This window comes from Stenella coeruleoalba (assembly GCF_951394435.1).
Source record: "Stenella coeruleoalba genome assembly, chromosome: X".
NCBI lineage: Eukaryota > Metazoa > Chordata > Mammalia > Artiodactyla > Delphinidae > Stenella > Stenella coeruleoalba.
Window position 1 is genome coordinate 31,258,036 of NC_137152.1, and position 14,400 is coordinate 31,272,435.

At 39.7% G+C, this 14,400-nt stretch overlaps 1 protein-coding gene across 6 annotated transcripts in view; it reads right to left on the reverse strand.

Moving 5' to 3' along the window:
• The window catches only part of MED14 (mediator complex subunit 14), a 75,412-nt gene that overhangs the window by 38,462 nt on the left and 22,550 nt on the right, over window positions 1–14,400 (reverse strand). For all 6 annotated transcript variants that reach the window (XM_079910764.1, XM_079910765.1, XM_079910763.1 and 3 more), the window contains 3 exons: window positions 12,806–12,884; window positions 3,890–4,049; window positions 67–261 (listed from right to left, as the gene is read on the reverse strand). In XM_079910764.1, coding sequence (XP_079766890.1) covers window positions 67–261; window positions 3,890–4,049; window positions 12,806–12,884 — 434 coding nt within the window. The remainder of the gene's footprint in view (window positions 1–66; window positions 262–3,889; window positions 4,050–12,805; window positions 12,885–14,400) is intronic.

Sequence of the window (14,400 nt, forward strand, 5' to 3'; positions counted from 1 at the left end):
ATGGTTAAAGAGCACAGCAAAGTTCATACACGCAAACCCTGTGCTCATCCCTGTATGTGATCGTACCTTGCGCTTGGTGCTGCTTCTAGGCTGCTTCCCGTTTTTTGTACGATAAACTAATTCCTGGATGTTTTCCTTGAACTGCAGCAGCAGGAGGGCCATGACAGGGCTGTCTTCACGATCTGCAGCATTCACAGACATCAAGTAGTACTGGTATGACAGCTGTGTGGGTTTATTGGGAACTTCCAACATCTCCACAACCTAAAAAGGCCCCACATCAGAAATGAGTCTCAGAGACATAACTGATAAGTGTTGGATATTTTCCTCCTTATATCAAGTAGGGCTCAGAATTATATGCCTAATGTGGATGCCTTTTTTCTTTAAACAAGGACAAATCAGTCATGATCTCAAAAAAAAAGGCACTGCAATTAAATATGGAATTTGTTTTCTAAAAAAATAGATCAGGCTAAAGAACAATGATAAAAGTAAATGCAACCATAAACTAGAGCAAATGGAACATTTAGACTATCAGCGTTAGGTGTTCTTGAATTCATACCTTAGCTTATAAATTGAAAACATTTTCTGCTTAAGTCCAGCAGGTCTTCTAGATTTTCTAGAATGGTACCTATTTTAAATTGCCCTGCTGTCTCTCTTAACCAATGAAACAGCCTAAGAATTCCACTCTTATGGCAGAAGAAAAATGACAACTACCTCTCATGCTTGGAAGCATATAAAAATAAACTCTGATTTTTCAACTGAAATATACAGTCACTGTGAGGATAATAACATCAACAGTAGTTAACACTGATATAGAGCTTACTGTGTGCCACGTACTGTCCTAAGTACTTGACAGATGTTAACACATTTAATCCTCCTAAAAACTCTATGAAGTAGGGATTCTTATCTTCATTTTTCTGATAAAGAAACTGAGGCACAAAAAAGTTAGGTTAATTGCCCAAGGTCTCAGAGCTGAGAAGTGATACGTTTTGATCCTAGAAGTCTGGATCCAGAGACCTTGCTCTTACTCACTGTAACAGCTTACTATTTTCAAGGTCTACCTAAAATTTAAAAGTCCCCTAAATACTTTAAGAAGTGAGAGAAATGAATGCCATTGGACAAGGCTCTTGACCAACACATACTTTTATGTCTCTGTTCCTGCCTCCCTTCTCTCCACCTCCTCCTCCCCACACACTCTCTTCAGGAAATTGTTTGGTCAACACGTAAGCATAAACGCTGAGGCACCTGAGGAAATGGAAGGATTAAAAGTAAAATGGAACTTCACTAAAGCTATACGGATGGCAAATTAGCACATGAAATGATATTCAACATCATCAGCCATCAGGGCAGCATAAATTAAGACTACAATAAGATACCACTACACATCTATCAGAACGGATAACATTTTTTTTTAAAGAAATTACTGTTGTGGTTTATGGGGTTTTTTAACTTATTAAGTTATTTATTTATTTTTGGCTGCGTTGGGTCTTCGTTGCTGCACGCGGGCTTTCTCTAGTTGTGGTGAACGGGGGCTTCTCTTCGTTGTGGTGTGCGGGCTTCTCATTGCGGTGGCTTCTCTTGTTGTGGAGCACGGGCTCCAGTAGTTATGGCACACGGGCTCAGTAGCCGTGGCTCATGGGCTCTCGAGCGCAGGCTCAGCAGTTGTGGCGCACGGGCTTAGTTGCTCCGCAGCATGTGGGATCCTCCCAGACCAGGGCTCGAACCTGTGTCTTAACCACTGAGCCACCAGGGAAGTCCCGAATAGCTAACTTTTTTTAAAAAAATCACAATACCAAGTGCTGGCAAGAATTGCAGAGCAACTAGAACTCTCACGTATTGCTGGCAGGAATGCAAAATGGTCTGGCCACTTTGTTTTTTTTGTTTGTTTGTTTTGCGGTACACGGGCCTCTCACTGTTGTGGCCTCTCCCGTCGCGGCTAGCACAGGCTCCGGACGCGCAGGCTCAGCGGCCATGGCTCACGGGCCCAGCCGCTCCGCAGCATGTGGGATCTTCCCGGACCGGGGCACGAACCCGTGTCCCCTGCATCGGCAGGCGGACCCCCAACCACTGCGCCACCAGGGAAGCCCTGGTCTGGCCACTTTGGAAAACAGTTTGGCAGTTTCTTATAAAGCTAAACATACACTTAGTGTATGACCCAACAATCCCACTTTTAGTTACTTATCCAAAAGAAAACTTATGCTCACAAAAAAATCTATATGCAAAGGCTTATAGCGGCTTTATTCACAATTGCCCCAAACTGGAAACAACCCAGATGGCCTCCAATGAGAGGCTGGTCAAACAACTGTGATACATCCATACCATGGAACACTACTCAGCAATAAAAAGCATGAACTATCATATATACAACGATATGGATGACAATCAAAGGCATTATGCTGAGTGAAAGAAACGAAACTGAAAGGCAAACCTACAGAGACAGAAAACAGGTCCATGGTCACTGGATGAGAGTGGGGGGAGGGCCTGATTATAGAGGAGAGCATGCGGGAGTTCTGGGGGATGATGGCAGTTACAAAACTGTATGCATTTTGTAAACTTCAGACACTAAAACATCTGAATTTTTACTGTATATAAATTATATCTCAATACAGCTGGCAAAAGTAAAATAGCAGAAAGACATTTAAAGGCAGGAAGACTTTCCCCTGTTCTTAATGTCCATGGTAGTTCTTCCCACTACTATGAACGTATCATCCTTAAGTGAGAAAGATGAAGGATGAAGAGTAGTATACATTCAGTTTTGGTCTAAACCACGAGAAATTATTGCTTTATAGTAAATCACTAGTCACTGAGGCTTAAAGCCTGGCTTTTTGTTGATACTAAATAAGGTCAGAAAGTAATAAATTATAACCATTTACTTCTGTGTGTGGCTGGGTACAAAAGATCTTTGTGTGTTCATAGGTTTGATTATTATGTATATCATTTCATATGTAGACCGGGCAGCTCACAGAGAACTGAAACAACAATCCTCTGTCACGTGCCAGATCTAGTTCCACAGCTGGTATTTTAGAATTCAGAAAAAAGTGAACTTCACATCAATGACAGACTTATTCATCGACATAAGTAACCCTAACTTAAGATATATCAGGCTACCTTTTTATGACAGTATCTTTTAAAAGTACAGCTTAAAACCTTAAAAAAAAATGCACTCCCATTACCTTCAACCAACAATCCTGAATTAAGTTGTTTCAAACACCTTAGAATCTTATCTAGAAATAGCTACTTGGTATACACAAAAATTTCTACAAGCAGGAAATATATTTATAAAATATATGAGTCCATATTTCAAACTCTTTCAAATTTTAACCAATTCAATGATCTCAAAGAAACTACTAGAAAACATCTGGAGTGTAAAAGGAATGAGGATTTTACAGTGTATTGAAAGGTACGTGCAATCAATAAAATGGATATATATGCCTTCAATCAATTAAGGATGAGAAAATAAAGCTACTTTAGTCAGCCATATTTAAAAGGCAGCGTTATGCAAGTTAACATTTGATTAGAGCCAAACAAGTTTATCTGACACCAAAACATCTCCAAACCTTCACAGTAGTTGCTTTCAAATTTTTTCTTACACAGAGATGCCTCATTCCAAGCAGAACCTAGGCCTCACTACAGGAGAGATCCTAGGGTGAGGGATAGGGGCATACCTTATATTCACCAACCCTGCCTAATCATTATATAATTTCTTACAGACATGATTTTCCTCTCTCCCTCATCCCTACCATCTCTCTCCCCTCTCCCGGGTTGAGAATCACCATACAAAATTCAAATATCCAATAAAATACGTTTGCAAGTTAAAGCAAACAATAAATTATTCAAGATACTAATAGAATTACTGAACTCGATCACCCAAATCACCCCTTTGCATACTTACGATGTAGTATTGTGGAAGACGGGTAAGTTTAATGAACAGCTTATTCTTAGAAAGGTTTCCAATAGGATGGGTCGAATAATTGGACAGCTGCAATGTTTCACTGCTTATTGTAGGCAAGTGTTTTATAGATTGTTTGCAACGCTGTTGTCCAAGCCAAAACCTTAAAAGAGATAATCCAAATCACAAAATCATAGACTTTTCTGATTAACTGTGCGCTACTGATTTATAAATAGATTAAAGACCACTAAGAAACCAATTAATATGAAATTTAACTGAACTAGTAAAAGGACACATGACCATAATGATGAATCATTCCTCTAGTTTTGTACTGGACTGTTAGTTCTAGTTCTAGTTTAAGGAGTTTAAACTGCAGTGTGAATGGATTTTAATTAATAAGGTAGAATTAACTAGTATTAAGGCTGAGACACTGTATCAGTTTATTATAGGAGATGAAAGATTTCCTATGCTTTATAAGACAGCACAAACTAATCTCAACATCTTTTATAAAATGCCTGAAGTGTTTATAAAACAAAATAGAACAACAAACAATAAGTATAAAAGTATCTCATTTTTCTGGTATCACTGGAGATATTCAGTCCCAGTTTTTATACTGTGCAAATAAAGTGACAGGTATGCCTAGCAGGTGCCAGTAAGTGTTGCTTACCTTCTTCCCCGCTCTCTCAGTTAAGCCACCAGATTTCACTTTGATGCTTCTACTACAGTACTCCTCTTATTCCTTTTATCTGACTGTCTATCCTTGAGGCTAGGATACCATATAATATGTGAAAAAGGGATAAAATGATTGGTACACAAACTCTCACTGATCCACAATGAGACAACTCAAAATATAAGAATACAAATATAGAAGCTTTTCATAGCAACATAACAGTGCCACAACATCCAAGATCACGATCACTAGGCTTGCCTTGCATAACAGGGCACAGACCAGTTTGGATGTTGTTGCATTTCTGTGGTGAGCCACATGGGATACAAAATATGTACTAGTCATGTACAGTAAAGCCATGTTTAATAATATAATATTTTAAGGGCACTTTGTCAACTATTACCCCCCAAAATGTATAGCATCTGGAAACTGCTTTTTCACCCTGAAAAACAAATTTAACTACAGCTTCACAGGATCAATTGCTAGAACTATTAATAAAACAATGAAAATAAATTTTTAAAATACACCAATACTTGCCTCATTCTGGATGACAGTTAAAAACGAATATTCTGAACTTGCAAAAACTGCTTTCAGATCTCTACGTCCACTCTCATCAACATACCTTTGTGAGACTGGTATCTCTACTATGGATGTTATTTTAAAAAAACCATGGAAACACTTAAGATACACATTATCTCCTGTGATTTTCATCATCAACAATCCAACCGAGATTAATTACAACAAACCAGAAACAAGCTCATTTGCCACATTAAAAATCTAAATCTATTACAAATGTAATATATATAAATTATAAATGTGTGAATAATACATACAAGATATTCTTTCAAAGCATATATGGGATTGCTATTTCACTCAACTTTTTTTTTTTTTTTTTTTTTTTTGCGGTACGCAGGCCTCTCACTGTTGTGGCCTCTCCCGTTCCGGAGGCGCAGGCTCAGCGGCCATGGCGCATGGGCCCAGCCGCTCCGCGGCATGTGGGATCTTCCCAGACCGGGACATGAACCCGCGTCCCCTGCATCGGCAGGCGGACTCTCAACCACTGCGCCACCAGGGAAGCCCTCACTCAACTTTTTGTTACGACTTTGCAGAAGAAAAAAAAAATTTGAGTGAGTTACGGGCGGAAGATGGAGGAAGAGTAAGACTCGGAGATCACCTTCCTCTCCACAGATACATCAGATATACATCTACACGTGTAACAACTCCTACAGAACACCTACTGAATGCTGGCAGAAGACCTCAGACCTCCCAAAAGGCAAGGAACTCCCCACGTACCTGGGTAAGGCAAAAGAAAAAATAAACAGAGACAACAGAATAGGGACGGGACCTGCACCAGTGGGAGGGAGCTGTGAAGGAGGAAAGGTTTCCACACACTAGGAAGCCCCTTCACGGGCGAAGACTGCGGGAGGGGGGGAGCTTCGGGGCCGCGGAGGAGAGCGCAGCCACAGGGGTGCGGAGGGCAAAGTGGAGAGATTCCCGCACAGAGGATCGGTGCCGACCGGCACTCACCAGCCCAAGAGGCTCGTCTGCTGACCCGCCGGGGCGGGCGGGGCTGGGAGCTGAGGCTCGGGCTTCGGTCAGAGTGCAGGGAGAGGGCTGGCGGCGTGAACACAGCCTGAAAGGGGCTAGTACAGCTAACCGGGAGGGAGTCCGGGAAAAAGTCTGGAGCTGCCGAAGAGGCAAGAGACTTTTTCTTCCCTCTTTGTTTCCTGGTGTGCGAGGAGAGGGGATTAAGAGCGCTGCTTAAAGGAGCTCCAGACACGGGTGCGAGCCGGGGCTAACAGCGCGGGCCCCAGATACGGATATGAGAGGCTAAGGCCCCTGCTGCCACCACCAAGAAGCCTATGTGCGAGCACACGTCACTATCCACACCTCCCCTCTCGGGAGCTTCTGCAGCCCGATCCCGTGATCCAAGGACAACTTCCCTGGGAAAACACACAGCGCCCTCAGGCTGGTCACGCTGGCCTCTGCCTCTGCAGGCTCGCCCTGCATCCGTACCCCTCCCTCCCCCTGGCCTGAGTGAGCCAGAGACCCGAATCAGCTGCTCCTTTAACCCCGCCCTGTCTGAGCGAAGAACAGACGCCCTCAGGTGACCTACATGCAGAGGCGGGGCCAAATCCAAAGCTGAGCCCCGGGAGCTGTGCGAACAAAGAGGAGAAAGGGAAAGCTCTCCCAGCAGCCTCAGGAGCAGCGGATTAAATCTCCACAATCAACTTGATGTACCCTGCATCTGTGGAATACATGAATAGACAACGAATCATCCCAAATTGAGGACGTGGACTATGAGAGCAAGATTTATTATTTTTTCCCCTTTTCCTCTTTTGGTGAGTGTGTATGTATACGCTTCTGTGTGAGATTTTGTCCGTATAGCTTTTTTTTTTTTGCGGTACGCAGGCCTCTCACTATTGTGGCCTCTCCTGTTGCGGAGCACAGGCTCCGGACGCGCAGTCTCAGCGGCCACGGCTCACGGGCCCAGCCGCTCTGCAGCATGTGGGATCTTTGCGGACCGGGACACGAACCTGTGTCCCCTACATCGGCAGGCGGACTCTCAACCACTGCGCCACCAGGGAAGCCCTGTCTGTATAGATTTGCTTTCACCATTTGTCCTAAGGTTCTGTGCGTCCGGTTTCTTTTTACATTTTTAAAAAAATTTTTTCTTAATAATATTTATTTTAATAACTTTATTTTATTTTATCTTACTTTATTTTCTTTTATCCTCTTTCTTTCTACTTTTTCTCTCTTGTATTCTGAGCTGTGTGGATGAAAGGCTCTTGGTGCTGCAGGCAGGAGTCAGTGCTGTGCCTCTGACGTGGGAGAGCCAACTTTAGGACACTGGTCCACAAGAGACCTCCCAGCTCCACGTAATATCAAATGGTGAAGATCTCCCAGAGATCTGCATCTCAACACCAACACCAAGCTTCACTCAACGACCAGCAAACTACAGTGCTGGACACCCTACGCCAAACAACTAGCAAGACAGGAACACAACCCCACCCATTAGCAGAGAGGCTGCCTACAATCATAGTAAGTCCACAGACACCCCAAAACACACCACCAGACGTGGACCTGCCCACCAGAAAGACAAGATCCAGCCTCATCCACCAGAACACAGCCACTAGTCCCCTCCACCAGGAAGCCTACACAACCCACTGAACCAACTTTAGCCACTGGGGACAGACACCAAGAACAATGGGAACTACGAACCTGCAGTCTGCACAAAGGAGACCACAAACACAGTAAGCTAAGCAAAATGAGAAGACAGAAGAACACACACCAGATGAAGGAGCAAGATAAAAACCCACCAGACCTAACAAATGAAGAGGAAATAGGCAGTCTACCTGAAAAAGAATTCAGAATAATGATAGTAAAGACGATCCAAAATCTTGGAAATAGAATAGACAAAATGCAAGAAACATTTAACAAGGACCTAGAAGAACTAAAGATGAAACAAGCAATGATGAACAACACAATAAATGAAATTAAAAATACTCTAGATGGGATCAATAGCAGAAAAACTGAGGCAGAAGAACGGATAAGTGATCTGGAAGATAAAATAGTGGAAATAACTACTGCAGAGCAGAATAAAGAAAAAAGAATGAAAAGAACTGAGGACAGTCTCAGAGACCTCTGGGACAACTTTAAACGCACCAACATTCGAATTATAGGGGTTCCAGAAGAAGAGAAAAAGAAAGGGACTGAGAAAATATCTGAAGAGATTATAGTTGAAAACTTCCCTAAAATGGGAAAGGAAATAGTTAATCAAGTCCAGGAAGCACATAGAGTCCCATACAGGATAAAGCCAAGGAGAAACATGCCAAGACACATATTAATCAAACTGTCAAAAATTAAATACAAAGAAAACATATTAAAAGCAGCAAGGGAAAAACAACAAATAACACAAGGGAATCCCCATCAGGTTAACAGCTGATCTTTCAGCAGAAACTCTGCAAGCCAGAAGGGACTGGCAGGACATATTTAAAGTGATGAAGGAGAAAAACCTACAAGCAAGATTCCTCTACCCAGCAAGGATCTCATTCAGATTTGATGGAGAAATTGAAACCTTTACAGACAAGCAAAAGCTGAGAGAGTTCAGCACCACCAAACCAGCTTTACAACAAATGCTAAAGGATCTTCTCTAGGCAAGAAACACAAGAGAAGGAAAAGACCTATAATAACGAACCGAAAGCAATTAAGAAAACGGGAATAGGAGCATACATACCGATAATTACCTTAAATGTAAATGGACTAAATGCTCCCACCAAAAGACACAGATTGGCTGAATGGATACAAAAACAAGACCCATATATATGCTGTCTACAAGAGACCCACTTCAGACCTAGAGACACATACAGACTGAAAGTGAGGGGATGGAAAAAGATATTCCATGCAAATGGAAACCAAAAGAAAGCTGGAGTAGCAATTCTCATATCAGACAAAATACTTGAAAATAAAGACTATTAGAAGAGACAAAGAAGGACACTACATAATGATCAAGGGATCGATCCAAGAAGAAGATATAACAATTGTAAATATTTATGCACCCAACATAGGAGCACCTCAATACATAAGGCCAATACTAACAGCCATAAAAGGGGAAATTGACAGTAACACATTCATAGTAGGGGACTTAAACACCCCACTTTCACCAATGGACAGATCATCCAAAATGAAAATAAATAAGGAAACACAAGCTTTAAATGATACATTAAACAAGATGGACTTAATTGATGTTTATAGGACATTCCATCCAAAAAACAACAGAATACACATTTTTCTCAAGTGCTCATGGAACATTCTCCAGGATAGATCATATCTTGGGTCACAAATCAAGCCTTGGTACATTTAAGAAAATTGAAATCGTATCAAGTATCTTTTCCGACCACAACGCTATGAGACTAGATATCAATTACAGGAAAAGATCTGTAAAAAATATAAACACATGGAGGCTAAACAATACACTACTTAATAACGAAGTGATCACTGAAGGAGTCAAAGAGGAAATCAAAAAATACCTAGAAACAAATGACAATGGAGACACGACGACCCAAAACCTATGGGATGCAGCAAAAGCAGTTCTAAGAGGGAAGTTTATAGCAATACAATCCTACCTTAAGAAACAGGAAACATCTCGAATAAACAACCTAAACTTGAACCGAAAGCAATTAGAGAAAGAAGAACAAAAAACCCCCAAAGTTAGCAGAAGGAAAGAAATCATAAAGAGATCAGAAATAAATGAAAAAGAAATGAAGGAAACGATAGCAAAGATCAATCAAACTAAAAGCTGGTTCTTTGAGAAGATAAACAACATTGATAAACCATTAGCCAGACTCATCAAGAAAAAAAGGGAGAAGACTCAAATCAATAGAATTAGAAATGAAAACGGAAAAGTAACAACTGTCACTGCAGAAATACAAAAGATCACGAGAGATTACTACAAGCAACTCTATGCCAATAAAATGGACAACCTGGAAGAAATGGACAAATTCTTAGAAATGCACAACCTGCCAAGACTGAATCAGGAAAAAATAGAAAATATGAACAGATCAATCACAAGCACTGAAATTGAAACTGGGATTAAAATTTTCCAACAAACAAAAGCCCAGGAACAGATGGCTTCACAGGCGAATTCTATCAAACATTTAGAGAAGAGCTAATACCTATCCTTCTCAAACTCATACCACAATGTTCATTGCAGCTCTATTTACAATAGCCAGGAGATGGAAGCAACCTAAGTGTCCATCATCGGATGAATGGATAAAGAAGATGTGGCACATATACACAATGGAATATTACTCAGCCATAAAAAGAAACAAAATTGAGTTGTTTGTTGTGGGGTGGATGGACCTAAAGTCTGTCATACAGAGTGAAGTAAGTCAGAAAGAGAAAGACAAATACTGTATGCTTACACATATATATGGAATCTAAGGGGAAAAAAATGTCATGAAGAACCTAGGGGTAAGACAGGAATAAAGACACAGACCTACTAGAGAATGGACTTGAGGACATGGGGGGGGAAGGGTAAGCTGTGACAAAGTGTGAGAGTGGCATGGACATCTATACACTACCAAACGTAAAATATAGCTAGTGGTAAGCAGCCGCATAGCACAGCGAGATCAGCTCGGTGCTTTTGACCACCTAGAGGGGTGGGATAGGGAGGGTGGGAGGGAGGGAGACGCAAGAGGGAAGAGATATGGGAACATATGTATATGTATAACTGATTCACTTTGTTATAAAGCAAAAACTAACACCATTGTAAAGGAATTATACTCCAATAAAGATGATAAAAAAAGAAAAAAAAGAAAAACAAATTTGAGTGAAGAGTATCTTGTCTGTATATGTTCACTTTCAATGAAAAATATATAGATTTTGAATTTTTTTCTTGTATTTTTTGTTCTGATTTTATGTATTGAAATGCAATTTTATGTCTGTTCACTCTAATAAAAAAAATGGAGGCTTATATTTTGAACATGTTTTTTCAATTCTTTTTTCTAGAATTTGTTTTCATTGCATGTTATAAAAAAAAGTAATCACATGAACAGATGCCCAACACCATTAGTCCCTAGAAAATGTCAGTAAAAACCACAGTCAGACACCTGTCCCACTCACTAGGATGGCTACTGTCAAAGACAGTAATGAGCGCTGACAAGGATGTAGAGAAATGGAAACCCTCATACACTGCTGATGTCACTGTAAAATGGCACAACTACTTTGCATACTAGTATGGCAACTTCTTTAAAAGCTTAAATTTACTGTATGATCCAGTAATTCCATTCCTAGTGGAATGAGAAGTCTAGCCATATATTTGCACATGAATACTCACAGCTGTGTTATTCATAAGAGCCAAAAAAGTGGAAACAATCCAAATGTCCATCAACTGATGAATGGATAAATAAAATGTGGCCTAGCCATACAAGGGAATGTTAGTCAGCCATAAAAAGGAATGGAGTACTGGTACATGCTTCAACATGGATGAATCCCAAAACATTATGCTAAATGAAAGAAGCCAGTCACAGAAGACCACATACTTTATGATTCCATTTATATGAAATGTCCAGAAAAGAAAAATCTACAAAAACAGAAAGTAGATTCATAGTTGCCTGGGGCTGAGGCTGGGAATGGGGATTAACTGTAAATGAGCATCTTTTTGAGGCAACGGAAATGTTCTAATTGTTCTAAAACTGGATTGTGGTTATGGTTGCAAAACTCAGTAAATTTAATACAAGTCACTGAACTGTACACTTAAAACAGTTGAATTTTACGATATGTACATTATATTTCAATAGTTATTTCAAAAAATTTAACGTCCCATGATAGATTAGTGATAAACTGGTCATTCACCAAAGATCATCTGAGAAGCACCACTGTAAGTGACAACCAGGGGACCTTTCCTATAAATAATGTGAGTTTAAGTATAGGTACACATTTGATAAGTTTAAAGCTTTTGGGACTTGACTTTCTGGTTTTAGGTTATATTTCTACTAGCTGGAACTGCCCAAAAGCGTTAAGTTATACAAGATGTGAATTATCAAGATTTAAGCATTTAAATCCCACTGAACAGTCTGGCCCCACACCCCCACACCCCCACTCCCCCACCCCGCCATTTGCCAGTTTGGTTTTAATCTCTGATATTTATTTTTATCCCTTGGAATTCTGTTTTATCGATTTAAAAAGAGTCTGTTAGAGTTGCCATAATGGTACCTTTGTGTACCAGGGTGGTAATGAAACCTCACACAATTATCTCTAGCTCCATTTTCAGTTTTATTTAGTTTAACAGTCTGAAGCATTCAAAGGATTCTGAGACAAACTGAATGACAGTATTAGAGAAGCAGAAATGACTACTCTGAAAGTGTCAGCTGGTAGATTCATACCATGAAGATTATCCCAGATAAGAGCAAATAAGACTCTACTGCAAAGAACACTAGATACAATAAAATTCATTGTGTAAGTATTTGGGAGAGTGCTTGCACAGGAGAAAATGTGAGTGTCAAAGCTGAGTGAATCAAAGCTGAGTGTCATGCCCTTCATACCTATATTTGCTCTAGAGGGGAATTTGATACAAAGCACTGCCATCTTGGACCTATTCCAAGAAAATTTAGATTCTAAGTACCAAAAGGTACTCAAGTTTCATGTCATAAACATTAAGGATAGTGGGTGATCAAGAGTAATGATGGAGAAGAAAATATTATCTTGTCAAAAGAAGTTTCCATTTTTAGTTTTGAACTACATAAACTCACTTAAGTTGCTGAATCCAAGGAATGATCCGTTTCATATCATCATTCACAGACTTCTCCATGTCATCCAGTGTGGCCTGGTCTATAACATAAAGTACTTCATTAATTAATTGCTTACATGAGACACAAGATATCCAGGTAGCCCAAAATTTAAATGAAAATTATTGTTTTAGGCAGAAAGTAGTGTTATTTTTGAGTCAGAGAAAAACTAAACGGAACGCGTCATGAGGCATAAATTAACCTAATTTGTTTTCCCTCTTTAACATTTAGGGATAATTAATAGCAAATGTACATTAGCAGGAAGAACAAGTAACAAACAACACGAATTAATTCTTTGCCTATAGTTTAATTACCAAAATTCTTAGTCTAATTAGTTAATATTATTAATTTGTATGTATTTCAAACTCATAGTATTACTAGACTTAGAACCTTAAAAATTATAAAACTCCATTAAAATGTTTATTTATTAAACACAAATGATCTCTGGCATAAGCACGATCTGTTGGCTGAAGATTAGCTTGCTAAATGTCACTTAGAATTTTTAATGACCTAGAAAATGCTAATAATAGAATGTTGAGCAAAAAGCAAAATATAAAATGAGTTCAACTAAAGAAAGGAGTATAGAAAAAATTAGAAGAGCATTGCTATGGATTGAACTGCATCCCCCCAAATTCATATGTTGAAGCCCTAACTCCTCATGTGATAGTGTTTAGAGGTGGAGCCTTTGGGAGATAATTAGGTTTAGATAAGGTCATGAGGGTAGGCCCTCATATAAGATTAGTGCCCTTATAAAGAGACACCAGAGAGCTTGCTCTCTCTCTCTTCCTGCCATGTGAGGATACAGCATGAAGGCTGATGACTATAAGCCAGGAAGAAAGCTCTCACCATAACCTGACCATGGTGGCAACCTTATCTCATACTTGAAACCTCCAAAACTGTGAGAAAATAAGTTTCTGTTATTTAAGCCACCCACTCTGTGGTTCCCTGTTATGGCAGCCTGAGCTAAGACAAGCATATATCCCCTAAAAACAATAATTACCAACAGGCAACTACTTTTTTGCTCCTCTCGTTTTTACATGTTTAGTTTTTCTACTTATGAGTAGGTACTGTGTTAATCATCAAGAAAACAGTTAAATGAAGTTTTGAAGCGCAAACAACAATTTCCTAATGTGTCACTTATCATTTAGCCATCATAAATGTGATGTGATTCAAAGTAATGAGGCCAGTTTTCCATAAGCAGTTCATAGAAAAATCTATCTTTATAGCCATACGACATAGCCATACGATATAACCAGAAAGCCTTTTATTTTCATCAATCTATCTAGCTTAATATTAATTTCAAATGGTAAATGTGCTAATATATTCAAGAACACTATTCCATCAGCAATACAAAAACACTAAGTTCCTAGTATTTCATCATTTCAGAACACCAACTTGGTAACAGAACATGCTAGAAATCAAGCTTCAATTTCTACTGTGTTTAAGCCAGAAAAAAAATCCTTTCCTACAGGATTCTGTACCCTGAGTCATCTGAGATGTTTATACTGTCATAAATTTGTTCTTCAGCTGTGAATGACATTAGATTGTAGTCTTCTCCA